Genomic DNA, 17577 nt, shown 5'->3' with positions numbered 1-17577 from the left:
GAGTCTAAGTAATAGAGGGCGTTAACGTAAGAGGGCTATCGTAGCTTCTCGAAGGGTGCTTTTACGAGCGCTCGATATATATTATCGCCCTACGTATCTATCCTTGCCGTATATATTGTAGTGCCTATAAGAGCATACGGTGCAATAAGTATAGTGCTAGTCTCGCTAGTCTCGCTAGTCTCGCTAGTAACTTCTCGGGTTTTAGAGGCAGTTCTTAGTGCCTAAGGCGGCCGTCGTTATCGTATTAGACACTTTTGTTAGCGCTATTTACTAGAAATGCGCTTAATCGACGTATCTCGCTATATTAGTAATATGCTATTATAAAAGTCGTAAAAGTCGTAAAAGTCGTAAAAGTCGGTATTATAAATACGCGGAAGGAAGCAGCTATAACGTTTAATCCTACTAATTAAGCGCTCTGCTATACTAAATCCGGGGTCTTAGCGGGACTCGGTATCCTTATCGCTTCCTCGAATTTACGCTTCTCGACTAGCTCTTATATACGATTTTTACGATACCTACAACTACGATACCTACGACTACGATACCTACGACTACGATACCTACGACCATTTATATACAAGCCCTTTTATATATAAGCCCTTCTCGGTAAGCGCGTTAACAGCCAATTTAATATGCTTAACTACGAGGGCAAGCCTATAAGGACACGATAGAAGAGCCTACTTAGCGAGCTTATAAGGATATAATAGAAGGGTAGCGAGGAAGGACCTTATTAAATGCTAATTCTAGCACTAGTACTAGTACTAGTACTAGGCCTACGCTCGTAGAAGCAACTTAACTAGGCTAGCTCTCGTAGAAGCAACTTAACTAGTATACTCGTAGAAGCAACTTAACTAGCACGCTCGTAGAAGTAACTTAACTAGCACGCTCGTAGAAGCAACTTAACTAGGCTAGCTCTCGTAGAAGCAACTTAGCTAGGCTAGCTCTCGTAGAAGCAACTTAACTAGCTCTCGTAGAGTTAACTTAGCTAGGCTAGCTCTCGTAGAGGCAACTTAACTATCTACTACCTACTCGGCAGATACTAGGATAGGATATTGTCGTTAACTCTACTACTACGACTGCTTACTGCACTTAAGCTTCTCGTACGAGCGCCCTCGCTATATAGACCCTTAGTAGCCGTAGGAATGCGAATGTTACGACTACTACGACGACTAATATAGGCTTGTATTAACCGCTCGGTTGCTTTATCGACAGTTATCTCTTCTTCTTCTTCTTCTTTAGTAAGGGCAGAAGTAGAGGCAGAGGCAGATCGACGGGCGCCTAATAGCTAAGCACTACGGCGTTAGCGCTTCCTAGCTAGTAGTGCGTTAGTAGAAGGCCTAGTAGGATTAGTACTATTAGAAGGAGGGTTAGAGGGTACCGCCGCTATAGTAGGTACCTATTAAGCCTATTAAGCCTATTAAGCCTATTAAGCCTATTAAGCCTACTAAGCCTGTTAAGCCTACTAAGCTAGGCTGCCTTATATACCGGACTAGCGTATAGTATTCGCAAAGGTAGATCGCCTTAATAACTAGTTTAGGTTGCGCTGCTCTGCCTCTATCTGCTATAGAGTCCTATAGGTTACTAGACGTAGACGTAGATCGGCTAAACTACCTTTAGGACCCTATTCTTCTCCTACCTGTTTAGTAGCATCTACGATAGCCTTCGCTATAGCATCCTACTTTGCCTTCTGTTCTGCCTTATAGGCATCCTAGTTAGCGTATACAGCTTTAGCAATGCTAATAATAATAGTAAGCAACTCGTCGAGATCCGTATCCTTATACTACTATCTATTCAATTCTAGTGCGACCTATAGTAACCGATCTTTGCTAAGATTTACATCCTCCTATATATCTATTAACCGAGCTAGAAGGAAGACCTCCGATACAGACTATATTAGCCTATCCTTTATATATATACTAGCTAGTATGCGAAATAGGCGGTTCTTACGCGGGTATAGGGTATTAATCTTCTTTAAGTACTAGTCCTTAATATGCTTAAGCCTAAAGCTCGGTCTTATACCTTTACCTAGTAGGTTAACTAGCTTAACGCGCTTAACTAGTAGTTTAGGTAGATTAGCTATTAGATCGGTATTATAGAAGTTGTAGCAATCTCTTCTATCTACTTAGCCTAGTAGGTATAGAAACTAGGTTAAGTATTCGCTATAGTGCTTATTTATTACTACTCGAAAGCAGCGGCCTAGTATCTTTAGGTAATCGTTTAGCGCACCTAAGAAGACCTTTAGAATGTTCTTCCGGCTCTCTAGCTTAGATTTATTCTATATATTACTCTCCTTAGATTTGCCCTTGCGGCCTCTAGAAGCACTATCTCTAGTATCGGTATTAGCGTTACTATATATATCGTCTTAGTTGCTCGCACTACTAATATCCTTACTAGGAAGCTCTTATCGCAACCTACTAGGTCCGGTAGTATATACGCCTCTGCCTCTACTACGAGCACCTCTGCCGCGACTACCTCTACTACGACTACGACTACGACCGCGCGACTACGACTGCGACTATAATAGTAGAAGGATAGAAAGCATGCTAGCACCTTCCGGCATACGCTTAATATAGTCTCCGGTATAGTATAGCACGAAGACGAATATACGAGGTCGATAGAAGTACGGCTTATCGAAGAAGCTCTCTATATTTAATAGAGCTAGTCGCCGAGCAATACGACTAAGTCGCTACTAAAGGTCTCTAGGATTGCGAGTAATATTAAACTTATATTAGTATATATTAGCGATATTAGGTACGTCTAACCTAATGCTTGCTATAGTAGTAGCTGCTATATAACAAATAGCGGAGTCTAATTTACAATACTCGTCGTATTAGTCGTCCTAGTCTAGCTTTAGCACCCTTATAGTATAGAAGGAGATAGTACGGGTAGCATTAACGCCTAGACCTACTAGGCTATATTAGTACCTCTTAGTTAGATCCGGATTGTCCTTAGTTAGATATAGTAACTAGCTACGGGCGATATCGATAAAGTTAGCGATATACTTATAGCTATCGATAAATACTAAGGACTTGCGCATATTCTATAGTATTGCTAATCCCTTCGTAATCTCCTTCTCTTCTCTATTAGGAATTAGTAGATAGGATACGGCATTATCGATTACTATATATAGCATATCGTAGTCGGTTAGATGCTCCTTTAGGATAAATTTAATAATATATGTAATTTCTAGGCGATCGATGCTACTACGGATAATCTTAGTCTCGTACGGGTTAGGGCCTTCCTTACGTATACCGGTATACTTTATCGTATACTTAGTGCATTCTTTATCTATAGTCGCCGATACTAATAGCGTACTAGTATCGATACGTAGGCGGTTACGCATTTAACCGACTTACGAGTATTCGCCCCGGAAACTAGAAGGCTTACCCTAGTTATAGATTAGGTGCGCCTTATCGATAATAACTAGACCGACTCGCTCGCGGACCTCTAGTTTATTAAGTAAGGAAAGGAATTAAGGTAATGCTGCCTATTCTAGACTAAGCAATAGGTGCTAGATCTTACCTTTCCGGATATTCTCGAATATACCTAGGTCGATCTTCTTACTCTTAGTAGAGATATATACTAAATAGACGATATTACTAGTATTGCTAGCTATACGCTCGATAGATACTACTTGTTCGGCGCCTAGGCGGTTTAATAGAACTACTTAAATAGTTATTATACTAGTTAGCATTATAAAGCCCTAGAATAGCAGACTTTTTCCCTCGCCTATACGAGCAATAAATAGGACATTATTCTAGCTATAGATAAGCGTATATATTACTAACTTTTGCGGTAGAGTCGGAGTATATACTAAACTAGGGTGCTTGAATTCGAGGATTTTAGTTAAGCCTTTCTTAATAATCTCCGCCTAGTACTAGACAGTTTCCTTAAATTAGCCTACTTGCTATACTAACTCCTATATACGCGTAAGCGGTATCTCTAGATCTATAATCTTCTCGATACGTCGCTAGAAGTGCTATAGCTATTTAGATTTTAATTGTAGTAGCTTTATTAGTAGCTCGACGCTAAAGTCTAGACGTACGCGTATAATAGTAGAGCGACCTAGCAATAGCGCTTAATATAGTTCTTGTCGCTTAAGTCGCTACTTCTTCTAGCGCGTAGCCTTTTTATTTTCGCGCTACTTACGGCGCTGCTTATTAGACGCTATACTAGACGCTATCGAGTGCTAAAGGAATTAGATACTATATAGCGTAGCGCTAGTCGAGTACTAGAGGAATTAAAGAGTTAGAGCGATAGCGGCGGCGGCGGCAGCAAGGTCGAAATCTAAACCTTATTCTACGGATATACGGACCTATAGCGGAGCCTGTATAATACTTAAACTCTTAGACCCTATACTGCGTTTGTCGATATTAGGCTATAGGTTAAAGTTCTAAATGCTAAGAACTAAAGAGATAGTTTCCCCTACTAGATTAAAGCGACTATATAGGCTAAAGTACAGATTAGATAGATACGCGGAGGTTATAGAGGGCACTAGAAAGGTAGACCTCCGACGATTTGTTGTCGCTATAGAGTGTCGTTTGTTTAATCGTAAAGTATATAGGGGTAGACAAACGAGTTAGGCGAGACTAGTAATTTATATTTCCTAATAATAATTCTCGAATTTATAAACCAATAGTATTATTAAAATAGCGGATATTCTTAATTACTAAACTATCTAGGAACCGTCTCTATAAAGTGCTATACTACGGGTAATAGTTGTTGCGGTATTCGAGCTAATATATATATACTAGTAGGTAGATAGGCGAGCCTATACCTGCCTAGAACGGTTTGTCGTTAGGCGCTTCGCTAGAATAAGATCTCGAATAGCGCTAAACCTAATGTAGTATAGTATAGAAATAGAAGTTACGAGTAGCATATATACGAATTTAACTATAAAGCGCCTAAATAGAGGTAGCGGCGGTAGAGCGAAGCCCTAGCGTAGGTCCCTTAACTAGCGCTTCTTATTATTAAAAAGCGAGGTATTAGTATATTCTTTATCGGCGGCGGCGGCGGCGGCGGCGGCGGCAGCAGTATTAGCCTATAAAGTATCGTTCAAGCCCTATAGTGCTTATCCTAATCGAGCGGAGCGACGGCGTAGAGCCCGAGAACAATATTAGATTTTACCGTTAAAAGTCGCTATAGATTGTGTTTGTTTTGCTATAGAAGGTCGTTACTTCGTTAGTTGCGGAAGAGGCAGGTATAGGGGTGTCGTATAGTGCTATTATCGCATAGTACTATTGTCGTATAGTGCTATTATCGTATAGTGCTATTATCGCATAGTGCTATTATCGTAGGGCGGTTGTCGTATAGGGCTATTAGCGTATAGGGCTGTTAGCGTATAGTGCTATTATCGTATAGTGCTATTAGCGTATAGTGCTATTAGGGGATTATAGTACTGTTAGTATATTATATAGTATTGCCTTTGTTATAGGACTATTAGAGGGCACGTAATAGTAACTTGAATTGTTAACTAATTATAGCGCGCGCTCGATTTTGCGGGCGCATCTTTGAAATTCAGCCCTCCTACGCTAATACTACTACTACTGCCTCCTTACTACTAATATTAGCTACGTTATTAGTAGCAATCTAATTTGTTCTCGAGCTCTACGCTAGACTAAATAGACACCTTCTACAACCTTCGTCGTAAGCTCCTTAGGTTGCTCTAGGTGCCTGTTTTTAGTCTGTCGCTCCGCTCGAATAACTATATAGAAGGGCTCGATATAGTAGCGATAATAAGGTACTAGTAATAATAAGGTATTAGCGGTAATAAGGTGTTAGCGACAGTAAGGTAAGGCGAGAATCCTATAGCAGAGAAGATAGAGGTAGAATTGGTAAGGTATTACTAACTAATTTGCCTTAGGCTCCTCCGTTGCCGGAGGGCGGGTTTACATATAACCAGGGCAGGTTTATGAATAGTCACGCCCCCATCTCAGCCTCTCCGTGAACTCGCCATGGAGATCGTCCGGCTGGTCGCTCATGGGAGTAAGCAACATATCTTACGCGATCGCGGCGTTTGAGCGACCTCGCCCACGCTGAGGCCGAATGATGCAACGGCGCAACACATACCCGAGCTGCTAATACTTAGAAAGAGCGTAGGCCGGATGCAGCGGTGCGGACAACAGGTGAGAAAAAGGTTCAATCATCAGATTACATCTCAGGGCCTCGAGAAACACCATGTCTTCCTCCTCAACAGCTCCAAGCAATCCGGATGGAGTCACCGGCCGGCTCTGCAACTGGATCCATGACACACGTTACGCAGATATCCCAACCGAAGTCATCGAGCGAGCCAAGTATCTCATTCTGGACGGCATAGCATGTGCTCTAGTGGCATCTCATCTACCATGGTCCGAGATTGCCGCCAATGGCATCTTCAAGATGGAGCCAGCCGGCCAATGCACGGTCATCGGATGGGAAGGCAAGAAGCTCTCGCCCATTCCTGCTGCCATCTTGAACAGCACTTTCATCCAAGGCTTCGAGTTGGATGACTATCATTCAAGGGCTCCGCTGCATTCGAACGCAGTACTTGTGCCTGCTCTTTTCGCTGCTGCGGAGTCGGCCGAAGATCCGTCCAAGTCTTTCACTGGAGAGGACTTCCTCGAGGCGTATGTTATTGGCTGTGAGATCGGACCTCGCGTTGGACTGGCTCTTCGTGGTGGTGACCTGTTGTCGAGAGGTTGGCATAGCGGTGCCGTGCAAGGGCCTTCAGCATCCGCGGCCGCAGTATCCTCTTTTCTAGGCCTCACTCCAGCCCAAACAGAATCAGCTCTCGGCATTGCATGCACACAAGCTGGTGGTCTCATGTCAGCACAGTTTGGTTCGATGGCCAAACGGATGCAACACGGCTTCGCATCTCGAAATGGCTTGTTCGGAGCACTAATGGCCAAGGAGAATTACACTGGCATCCAAGAAGTATATGAAGTGCCATATGGCGGCTTTCTCAGCTGCTTCGGTCAAGGCATCACTCAGGAGCCCAAGACTTTTCCAGAGCAGCTGATCAAGGGCCTTGGCTCTCGATGGGAAATCCATGGTATCAGAGTCAAACTTCACGCCGCGATGGCTGCTCTGCACAGCACGATTGATTGTATCGCGAATCTGCAGAAAGCACATCCAGATCGATTCGTTGCGGAGAAGCTCGACGGCATCGTTTCTGTTAAAACTCAGCATGGCAAGCCTGCTTACGAACACGGTGGCTGGATTGCACCTCCAGACAAGCCGCTCACGAGCACCGGAGCACAGATGTCAATTCAGTACGCTGCTGCGGCCCAGCTTCTGGACAGAGAGGTGCTCATGGCACAATACGGCGCAAGCAAGCTCAATCGGTCAGAGATCAGGAACTTGATGTCGCGTGTTCACCCGGAGCATGATCCAAAACTCGATCAAGGTGACGATGCGTTATTCAAGACCATAGTCGTCGTGAAATTCAAAGATGGCAGCGAGCTCAAAGCGATTGTCAATGCGCCGAAAGGTATTGATCCTCCGGCAAGCAGCGAGGATATTGTGAATAAGTGGCGAATGCTGGTGAAAGATATTCTGAGCAATGAGAGAAGAGAGGAGATTGAGAAGAAGGTGCTGAGTCTGGATAGGTTGAGCGATGTCAAGGAGTTGATCAAGCTCCTTGGAGATGATGTGAAGTGTCCGATCGATGTATAGATACAGGTCCGACGTGATCGGCATTGCTCACTGCCAGTGCGAAGAAGAAATCCTGTTTTCGGGTGAGTTCTGGCACAGCAGGATATCCACATTCTTTCTTCTACTCGACCACAGCATTCAAGCGCTCAGATCCCTTCATACCTAACCTCCGTCTAAACGCACGTTCCACGATACCGACATCCAATCCTCTCAAGACCAACCACGTCCCTCCACCCTCTTCCACCCCTAACTGGAGTCTCTTAAATTTGAAAGCTTACTTATGAACGACTTCTTCCCAGTATTACAATTAAAGGGACGGATAATGTCTCAAGTTCCAAGTCAAAAATTCGACTTCGACATGCAGTTATACGCGTATATATAGCTAGTATTGATCTCGAATTAGTATCGAATACTTGTATGAGAAATGGATGGACATGGGTTTCTCGGATTAGTAACCATCTAAAGAACTTCTGGCTGCGTTGGAAAAAATCTTCCTTCCTTCCTTCTGTATACCTAACAAAGTTATATGATCATCTCGATCAAGCAAACGACGGTGACGGTGAAAAAAAAGCTCGCGACCTCCCTCCCTTCCAGACTCACTTCGCCTTCAACTTCCGAATCATAACAATCCCACTCTCCTGCAACTGCCACCCACACCCATTCCTCACAAGCTCACTCCACTCCGAATCCCCACATCTCTCCACATAAGCCTTCTCAGCTTGCATATACCCTCTCCCCAAACACTTCAACGCATGCAGCCTCATGCGCTCCACAGCAAACTCCAAAACCGCCCTCTGATACCCATCCACAACTCGTCTCAAGCGCCAAAACCTCACCCAATCATCCCTGACCAAAGCTTTGAGCACCGAATTCACCCTTCGATCTCTCTGCCGAAAGCGCACTTTCACGGCGAAAGCATCGAGGAGTTCGTTTTGTCGACAGCACAAATCCAAAATCTGGTAGCCGGAGAATTCTTGGATTTCGGGTTCGGATAGGGGCGTGTGGGGGTGGATTTTGTGTAAGAGGTAGTGGAGCGCCGGGAGATAGGATTCCCAGGATTTCGTGAGGATGCTGGCGTGGATGATGAACATGTAGGCGCGTTGGGCGAAATTGTCGGTGCGGCGGGTTGCGAGGATGGATTCGCGGAGTTTGCGCATGGCGAGGAGGATGTTGGGTAAATCGTTGGGTGCGCGGTCGGTGGCGGAAGCAGGGCGATGGGGGAGTTGGGGTCGTTCTTGCGTTGATGTTGACGATGTGATTTTTGGGGGTCCCGGGAGAGGGATTGGGGCTTTGATGGTGTTGAGAGAAGATAAGGCTGCTTCCAGTCCTTCGCGACCGCCTGCCGAGGCGCAGAATTTCATGTATCTTCCCTTGATCTCGCGGAAGTAGGCTTCTTGGGCTTTGTAGTCGTGCAATCTCCATGGTCTGTCAGCTTTGCAGAGACGGACAGCGTCGGATTTCGAGTCAGCACCTTGTTTCTCCTTTCGATGGAAGTCCGTATGCATCGAGTGGATCCATAGGCATGGGTTTGAGTCTGTTCCAAGCGCCTGAAGGACCTCGTCTCGCGGGTGGCCGTATTGGATTTGCCATGATGGATGCGTTCTGACGGAGGGCAGCTGGGTCCAGAATTGGGGACTTTGTGAAGACCTCGGCTCCAAATACGATCACATGCAATGGTCAACGCGACATCAGCACATTGGTAAAGATGGAGACGAGAGGTGATGTTGTTTTGATGGAAGCCGTGGCCAGTCAAGGGAGGTGCGAAAGCGAGAACGAGGAAGGTCCGTGCGTGCAATCGTTCCTGACGTGTTCCGCGTCTCAACCTTCACTTCGATTCCTCGTCTGCACACATATTATGATAGAGCGCTCAACCATATTCTGCCAGGCGTAAGGTCACTTTTCTCTTTTCTCTGTTCCTGTATCTTCTCGTGCGATGGCCGGCTTTGAGAGCGAGAAGACGAGTGCCTCTTCTTCCAATGCACTGCAAACTGGCGAGACGAGAGCAGAAAAGGCCTTGACAATCCTATGGTCCCAATTGCCGGAATGGATGCAAGACAACCAATTCATCCATAGCGGTTATCGACCTCCATCGAACTCCTACGCAAGATCCGCAGCAAGTATTGGCAGCTGGCATAACGAGACCATCAACATATGGTCCCATCTGATCGGCGCCCTTCTGGCAGGCTCTGCAGGAACAAAACTTTATTTCAGCATCAGACCGAGATTCGAGATGGCGACGACCGAGGACGTCATGGTCTTCTCCTGCTTCTTTCTAGGAGCCGTCGCTTGTCTTGGCATGAGTGCAACCTACCACACCATATCGAACCACTCGCATGCTGTGGCGAAACTTGGCAACAGATTGGACTACATTGGCATTGTGTTCTTGATCTGGGGTAGCTTTATCCCATCGATATTCTATGGATTCAGCGCAGAACCTCATCTGATCAATTTGTACTGGTCGATGATCACTACGATAGGTGCGGGAACTGTGCTTGTTGTACTCCATCCAAAGTTCCGCTCTCCCTCTTGGAGGCCCTTCAGAGCGTTTATGTTCGTGATGATGGGTCTCAGTGCAGTATTTCCGGTCCTGCATGGGCTGAGCATCCATGGATGGGCAGAGGTTGAGCAACGGATCGCGTTATCTTGGTTGATCACCCAGGGGTTGCTCTACATTATAGGAGCTATGATCTACGCTGTAAGTAAGAGGGCAGCGTTTCACAAGCTGTGCTGACTGTGTGAAAGGCTCGTGTTCCGGAACGATGGAAACCAGGCGCTTTCGACATCCTTGGCAGCTCTCACCAAATCTTCCATGTCCTCGTTGTCGCAGCTGCAGCAGTCCATCTCAAGGGCCTTCTCAAGGCATTTGATCACGAATATGGTGTGCGAACGGAATCCTCATACCCGGGTGTCGGAAGATAGGACCTTCCAAAATCACTAGTATTGCTCGTCACGCCCATGACCGAATTTCGGACTTTCCTTACAGTCTGCGATCTCCGGAGCCTTGATAATCCTGATTTCGGCTGAGAGAATAGCATGTTTCCCACGAAGAGAGCTCATCATTTACCATGGCTAGGAGGAGCGAAAAAGGTGATGACTAAGCGGAATTTGAACCTTGCTCGCGAATTCAACTTCGACTTCTGATTCCTCTCGCACTCCTACAACCGGCATCAGAGATATTGTGCCTCGATCAATTCGCGTTCGAAGCAGACTCCAAAATCTTCTCCGAAAGAATTCGCAAGTGGTCTAGGGCATCACCCTGCCAGCATCCAGCAATAAGCGGTGTCTGTATCTGGTCTAGAGGTACAATTTTCAACATATGCCCCAGTGATCCCTTTCCAACCCCAGGCAACCACGGACACAAGATCTTGATGAAATAATGGACAACGTCGACCCGTTCCGCTCACAACGACTCATCTATCGCGCCGTGGAGCCAGCAGAAGACGAAGCATTCTTCTTAACACTGCAGCAAGACCCAATAGCATATCGAAGCTCAAACGCTGCACTCGCGAAACCACAATCCAAAAAGGATGCCATCAACTACATGAAGTATTGCGCCGAGGAAGCCCTCATCGGAGTGGTCATATGCCTTGCCTCAGCAGATGAGAACTCGAAACCAGTTCCCATAGGTGCAATGCAACTGTCCCCCGTCCGCTCATATCTCGGCCACCACCGATTCACAGAAATCGGTCTTGGTATCATCAAGCCTTATCAAGCTCAGGGCTACGGAACCGAAGCGATTTCCTGGATTCTAGAATGGGCATTCGACACGGCCGGCATGCACAGAGTGGCGATTCGCTGTTTCGAGTATAACGAAGGCGCGCGACGCTTGTATGAGAGGCTTGGGTTCAAGCTTGAGGGTACCAGTCGGGAGAGTTTGTATGTTGCTGGTCGCTGGTGGGATGAGGATCAATTTGGAATGCTAGATCGTGAGTGGCGGGGAAGGAGAGAGCGGGAAGGTGTGGAGATGGAGAAGGAGCTTTTTTTGAAGGGGATGATGGAGCATGCGCAGTGTTGAAGGCGTGGTAGTGCTCACCTCTGGCTGGGCGACGAAACTCTTACTCAAGAATTTTGAATGCCTACCTACCTGCCTGCCTGGCTCGTGGTGGCTCGTATCTTGTTCAACTGATTCGCGGCTGGCTAGCGGATATAGTTTCATTTAGCAACCTATCTCATCATTCGTAGAAAATCTCTATCTAATCTAAACGAAAAATGCGAATAGAACGGGAGTTTTTGCTTCCTTTACGCTCGCTCGTAGGAGTAGTAGAAATAGTCTATAACTTTTTTTTACACCCTCCCCCCTCCTATTATTTTCTCCGCTATTCTATAAAACCTTTCTAAGTTTTTTTTTTCTTTTTCCCCGGAATACGAGCGAAAATTCGATAGTAGATAGAATAAGCCGTTGCTATTATTTCGTACGATCCTAAACAATTCGAGTGCTCTGGCCATTCGATTTCGCGGGTAGCTCACATTACCTCGCTGTCCATGCCGACTCCAGAAGAGTTGCTCCACCTCACTGTGCACGCTGGTTTCAGAAGAGTCACTCGAAGTGCCTCGCTCGTACAGATTACTTGCCGAGAAGAAGGGATCAGCTTAGCATCATCACGTCCGGCAGTTCGTTCGCGGTGCTGGCTAGTAAGGCTCGCCTCGTGCTGCCCCAAGGGAATCCAGGGAAGGAGGATCTATCTGTATGCAGGGCAAAAGATCAGCAATCTGCGAGGCGAAAGCAGGGTTCAAAGTTTGTTGCTCGACCGGAGCGAGGGGCATGAGGCTGCCACTCACAACTTCTCACTCGTGTATCGGATGGAGCTCCCTAGACGATCGCTGGTAATCGGTGGCAAGTGTTGGCCAGGCGCGAGTTGTTGGATCAGCAAGCGTGCTTACTGTATGGATCTGGGCGTGGCGGGATCAAGCAGTGCGTGCGTGCAGTGCAGTGAGCTCAAAGCATCGTAGTTGTAGTTGCCGGTAATTGTGCCGCGTGAGCATTCACCGTGCATGACGCGCACATTCGGAGCCGCGCGGAGGGACAGCGTGAGCCGAACAGGGAAATGTAGCTTCGCAGACCGCACTGCATGATAATAACGTAGCCATCAGCAGCAAGAGAGGCACAGTCGTTGGCGGGGTGCTGATAGGAAGCGTGCTCTACCCGGCAAGGCTGATCCGCTTTCGGAAAAGTCTAGATTCGATCGTCTGGGGTCCACTGGAGATGCGGGCAGCGGGACGATGGAGCCTGCGGGCGTCTTCACCGACGCAGTGAGAGATGTACAGGAGCATGTCTGGATGTGTACACAGGGGATGATGAGTGAATGAAGCATGCACCGGTGAATAATAATGTGCAGTGGAAGCGTGCGAGGTGTGGTAGCGGATGGAGGGGAGAGGGGAGTCAGGCCTGCAGGAATGACGTTCGTGCACGCGACAATCCAGGGTCAGGGCAAGGGCCAGCATTCGCTCACGCCATTCAGTTGCCGCACTCGCACTCACTCACTGACTTTCAGGTAGTAGTGTGCTCTCGTGCTCGACTCATCATCTCCTCGCTCTCGTGCTCGACTCATCATCTCCTCGCCCTCGCACCCGCCCTCGCCCTCGCCCTCTGCTGCCGCCGAAATACGCACCCCCAGCTGTGCCGCTGCCTGGCCATCGTCGCTGTCACCTTCCTTCTGCCCTGAAAGAAGAGGCCGCCGCATTCCTTGCCTCAGGCACACCTACGCAACTCCGATCTCTGCTTTGACGTCACCGAAGTCGACCTGTGACCGCACGCGTACCTGCACCGCAGCCACCACTGTCTAACAACTCTGAACCTGAGCATGTCGAACACTTGGCAACCCGTCTAGACTCCTGCGCCCGGATAATGCTCCACCCTCGTCACAAACTTGTGGCGCGTGCTCTGTCGACATCACTCGCCCGCCCCGACTACTCAGCCATTAATCAATAATATTCAATACGAACGCCTGTGCGACACTACCAGTCACCGGGCACGCCCCTCGCCTCGCCTCGCCGCGCCCCGCGCCAACGACATCATGACCGAGACAGCGACCTCGCCGCGATATCAGCAGTCGCAGCGCACCTCGCAGCGACCGACCACCACTCCCTCGACAAATCCCGCCATGACGCCTTTTCTCTCCCCGCCGCCGCCTATGACCAGTCCACAACGACGTCAGCCGCCGCACACTCCCTCGCCCAATTATTTTGCCTTCCACACAGATGCCTCCTCTTTCCTCACCGATACCCCCCACCATGCCAAGAATAACTGGAGTCCTCCCTCCTCAACTGTGCGCTCGACCGCCGCCATCTCACCCAGCGTAGTCCCGCTCGACCAATCCCCCGAATATGAAGCATTTAGGAAACAGTCGGAGAGCAGCAAGACTTTCAGTCTAGGTGGTCTGAACAACTTCAAGATGACTATGCCTGCGTCGAGTACACCATCTTCCCGCCCGAGCCGTGACAGGACCTCTAGTCGCTCGTCCGTGCACAAGTCCTCCAAGTCTGGCACGACACCCAGAGACATACCCATCGCATCGCATCGAAACATGCTCGACACCTCACACGGCCTGTCTCATTCACCCAAGCGAGTGCTGAGTCCTGGCTCGAAAACGGAAAGTAGACGCCGCGGATCACCGCCTACCTTTGATGGCGTGACAGGTCAAGCTCAGACGGAATCGCCTCAGACCGAGTCGCCCAAGTCTGCAGGATCTGAGCACCATCGATTCCAGTTGCCTCTCGATAATTTAACTGCTTCCTACAATGCTACCAAGACACGAGCGGACACAATACCCCTCACATCGGACGGCGATGATAGATTCATGGTGCCGCCCCAGCATGTCATCAACCTCATCAATTCAAAGGGTGATAATATATTATTATTGGACCTACGTGTACAGACACAATACGCACATTCTCGTATCATGACAGCATTGAATTTGTGCATACCGACCACATTGCTGAAGCGACCGTCTTTCAACGTGCACAAGCTGGCCGACACTTTCAACGACGAAATCCAACGAGCGCGATTCGAAAATTGGCGCAAGAGCAGTCACATTATCGTCTACGACGGCAACTCCTCAGCGTTGAAAGACGCCACCATCTGCATGAACACCATCAAGAAATTCCAAGGCGAGGGTTTTGGTGGAACACTCTTCATCATTCGAGGTGGATTTAATGAATTTGCGAAGACCTTCCCCGCTTATATCGAGAGTGGTGCAGATGCTTCGCCGGGTGGGGCAGCAAACGGCGTTGACAATGACGGACCCAAGGTCGCACCTGTTATAGGAGGCTGCCCGATGCCTTCTACTGACAAGCCAGCGAATCCATTCTTCGGAAACATCAGGCAAAATATGGATCTCATCGGCGGTGTCGGCCAAATCCCCATCAAGCACCCCAACAAGGAGACCAAGTCGGCGGAAGAAGAATACCCACACTGGCTCAAGTCTGTTGCGGAGGAGCGAAATCAGGGCCAGACGGTGTCGCAACGATTCGAGCAGATTGAAAGACGCGAAAAGAAGCGAATGGAAGATGCACTTTCGGGAAACGTATCGTGGGGGACGCCGAAGCAGGAAACCGGCGGTTCTGTCCGCATTGCTGGTCTGGAAAAGGGCAACAAGAATCGCTACAACAACATCTGGCCTTTCGAGCATTCCCGCGTGAAGCTGCAAGGCGTGCCAAGCCACGGCTGTGACTACTTCAATGCCAGCCACATCAAGGCCGCCTGGAGCAATAAACGATACATTTCGACGCAAGCACCAATTCCCGCCACATTCAATGACTTCTGGGACGTCGTCTGGCAGCAAGACGTGCGCGTCATTGTCATGCTTACAGCAGAGAAGGAGGGCGCGCAAGTCAAGGCACACAACTACTGGGATGAGAAGCAGTATGGTAGTATTCATCTGGAATTTCTCTCCGAAAAGCGCGCATCGCTCGAGCCTTCACGAATTAAGCGACATCAGAAGCGACCTTGGGCGGTCAAGCGCCACTCCACCAACTCTTCGAACCCACAAGTGCCGCTCGCCACAATCGACGGTAAGGAGGAGAAAGGTGGCGATCAGCCGTATGTGATTGTGCGCAAGTTCTTGGTTCGCCACGACCGATTTGCCTTTGAGCCACCGCGCGAGGTCACACAGTTGCAATACTCCAACTGGCCAGACTTCGGCGCGCCCGCTCATCCTGCACACTTGCTCGGACTCGTGGAGCAGACGAACGCGGTGGTACGAGCGAATAATAAGACAAACTCTTCCGAGCCCGAGCCACCGAACAAGCGACCGGTCCTTGTGCACTGCAGTGCTGGATGTGGCCGGACAGGTACTTTCTGTACGGTCGATTCGGTCATTGATATGCTCAAGCGTCAGCACATCTCGAGAAATTCACGACAAGGCACACCGATGGACATTGACAAACAACCGCCACGCAAGGAGAGTGGCGGTGGCTTCTTTGCCTCTCAATCGCAGTACCAGGAGAACAGCGAAGCCATTGACGGTCCTTGGACGCAGAAGGACGATCTCGACTTGGTCGAGAAGACAGTGGAAGACTTCCGACACCAGCGCATCAGCATGGTGCAAAGTCTGAGGCAGTACGTGCTCTGCTATGAAAGTATCATGGAATGGCTCGTGCAGGAACGGGAATCGGCCAAGGCGGCCACGGATTGACTTGTATTGAAGAGGCGAAACATATTCTTGGATGCGCTGGAGTCTGCTGCTGATCATAAACGACAGCGCAAGCGCATGGCGTTGGAACATTGCCGTCAAGCGACGGCGACATGGGTTGCATAGCATTGGATGAATATTTTGCATGGCCTTGGGAGGGGCATAACATCTTGATACAGACGATGACAGCAGCATATTTTTAGAGTGTGTCAAGTCCGAGAGAATCGCAAATGTCAGGACCTGAGTTCGAAGCGTTTTTTTCTTTTTTGGCTTCGAAGTTTCGAACTTTTTTTTTCTACTATGAAATGGAAACTCCTATACCTCTTCTTCTGCTCTTACTCGACAGAATACGGGGAATTCGAGGCATGAAATTCCGCGCTTCTTCTCTTCTCTTCTCTTCTCAAATGTATGTATGTCTGTAGCTGTCGAAGTAGAATAAATTCCATTGGGAATTTTTTTTTCCCTTCTTCTTTGTCACCAATTTTCGTTCCAGCCGCTTTAACGTCATCGAATCATGTTACTTATATGCCCGACCGATGCGCAGCGTGCGATATTCGAAGACAACCTGGTTTCAGAGGGAAGGACCGTGGTAATGAAGTCTTGCCTCGCTTCTATGTGTGTTCCGGGCTTTATCCTTCAGAGTATACCCGGATCTGGTTGGAAAGCGTCGAACACATCCACCAGGCTTCGGGTTGCAGTATCGTATCGTTATGCTGTCGACTAGCATAGAACTATGTATGGAACACAGGAGCTTGAAGATGACATCGGGAATGAATAGGATTGCAAGGCCGCCTGTTTTATGTATGAGTTGATCCTGCAGCAAGGTTGGTCGACTCGGCGATGCCTCGGCTAGTGAGCCTTATGAGTGGACATATTCGATTCTGAGTCCCCTTCCGTCATCCAATCACATCCTTCGATTCACTTCGAACATGGGATAGAACGCCCGCTTGGCTTAGTGGTACAGCGTCTCACTCGTATGCTTCGTGATGCGAATATGAGAAGATCCTCGGTTGTAAGTGTGCTTGTAACTTAGTAACTGCGTTGAAGTTTGAGGATAGGTGCTAATAAAAAGGTAAATAGCGATTCCGAGAGTGGGCAATTTGCAGAGTAAGAATTTTGTTTTTTTTAGGGATTTTTTTTTCTTTTACTAGAAGTAGTAGTAGGCCCGAGGTCGAGAGACGAAAGCTAGCTAAGTATATAGTAGGATCTGTCTAGTAAGGAGTCCTACTACTTATATAGTTTAGTAGGATCTAGAAGATAGAATTAGTACCTTTATATATAATATCTAAGAGCTAGTATTATCTATATCCTTATC

General features: G+C 48.0%; 6 protein-coding genes across 6 annotated transcripts; 5 read left to right on the top strand and 1 right to left on the bottom strand.

The window, feature by feature from the left end:
* Positions 1 to 6177: 6177 nt before the first annotated feature.
* MYCFIDRAFT_64126 (uncharacterized protein) lies at positions 6178 to 7653 on the top strand (the record flags this gene model as incomplete). The annotated part of the gene is made up of 1 exon (XM_007922092.1): positions 6178 to 7653. The coding sequence occupies one exon, from the start codon at positions 6178 to 6180 to the stop codon at positions 7651 to 7653; it is 1476 nt and encodes a 491-aa protein (XP_007920283.1).
* Positions 7654 to 8074: 421 nt separating this feature from the next.
* On the bottom strand, positions 8075 to 9274 carry MYCFIDRAFT_87586 (uncharacterized protein). The gene is made up of 2 exons (XM_007922788.1): positions 9104 to 9274; positions 8075 to 9048 (listed from the first exon to the last, which is right to left on the bottom strand). Exons 1-2 carry the CDS (start codon positions 9220 to 9222, stop codon positions 8229 to 8231), a joined length of 939 nt encoding a protein of 312 aa, XP_007920979.1. The 5' UTR covers positions 9223 to 9274; the 3' UTR covers positions 8075 to 8228.
* Positions 9275 to 9565: 291 nt separating this feature from the next.
* On the top strand, positions 9566 to 10551 carry MYCFIDRAFT_35624 (uncharacterized protein; the record flags this gene model as incomplete). Its single annotated transcript, XM_007921765.1, has 2 exons — positions 9566 to 10327; positions 10375 to 10551. The coding sequence occupies 2 exons, from the start codon at positions 9566 to 9568 to the stop codon at positions 10549 to 10551; spliced, it is 939 nt and encodes a 312-aa protein (XP_007919956.1).
* A 457-nt stretch (positions 10552 to 11008) lies between these two features.
* Positions 11009 to 11837, top strand: MYCFIDRAFT_149401 (uncharacterized protein; the record flags this gene model as incomplete). Its single annotated transcript, XM_007923528.1, has 1 exon — positions 11009 to 11837. One exon carries the CDS (start codon positions 11009 to 11011, stop codon positions 11645 to 11647), a length of 639 nt encoding a protein of 212 aa, XP_007921719.1. The 3' UTR covers positions 11648 to 11837.
* Positions 11838 to 13763: 1926 nt separating this feature from the next.
* On the top strand, positions 13764 to 16516 carry MYCFIDRAFT_149398 (uncharacterized protein; the record flags this gene model as incomplete). Its single annotated transcript, XM_007923527.1, has 1 exon — positions 13764 to 16516. One exon carries the CDS (start codon positions 13764 to 13766, stop codon positions 16263 to 16265), a length of 2502 nt encoding a protein of 833 aa, XP_007921718.1. The 3' UTR covers positions 16266 to 16516.
* MYCFIDRAFT_170410 (uncharacterized protein) lies at positions 16493 to 17373 on the top strand (the record flags this gene model as incomplete). Its single annotated transcript, XM_007923526.1, has 8 exons — positions 16493 to 16668; positions 16694 to 16807; positions 16838 to 16953; positions 16992 to 17056; positions 17087 to 17114; positions 17149 to 17227; positions 17262 to 17278; positions 17321 to 17373. 8 exons carry the CDS (start codon positions 16493 to 16495, stop codon positions 17371 to 17373), a joined length of 648 nt encoding a protein of 215 aa, XP_007921717.1.
* Between the last annotated feature and the right edge of the window lie 204 nt (positions 17374 to 17577).

This window comes from Pseudocercospora fijiensis (genome assembly GCF_000340215.1).
Source record: "Pseudocercospora fijiensis CIRAD86 unplaced genomic scaffold MYCFIscaffold_1, whole genome shotgun sequence".
NCBI lineage: Eukaryota > Fungi > Ascomycota > Dothideomycetes > Mycosphaerellales > Mycosphaerellaceae > Pseudocercospora > Pseudocercospora fijiensis.
The sequence above is the reverse complement of the archived record's forward strand: the minus strand, read 5'-3'. Positions and strand labels throughout refer to the sequence as shown.

Excerpts from the sequence above, each read along its gene's own strand:
- MYCFIDRAFT_87586 (XM_007922788.1), bottom strand. The coding sequence starts at position 9,222 with ATGGCAAATCCAATACGGCCACCCGCGAGACGAGGTCCTTCAGGCGCT. Across the intron at positions 9,049-9,103 it reads CCATCGAAAGGAGAAACAAG|ATTGCACGACTACAAAGCCC; the intron begins GTGCTGACTCGA and ends CAGACCATGGAG.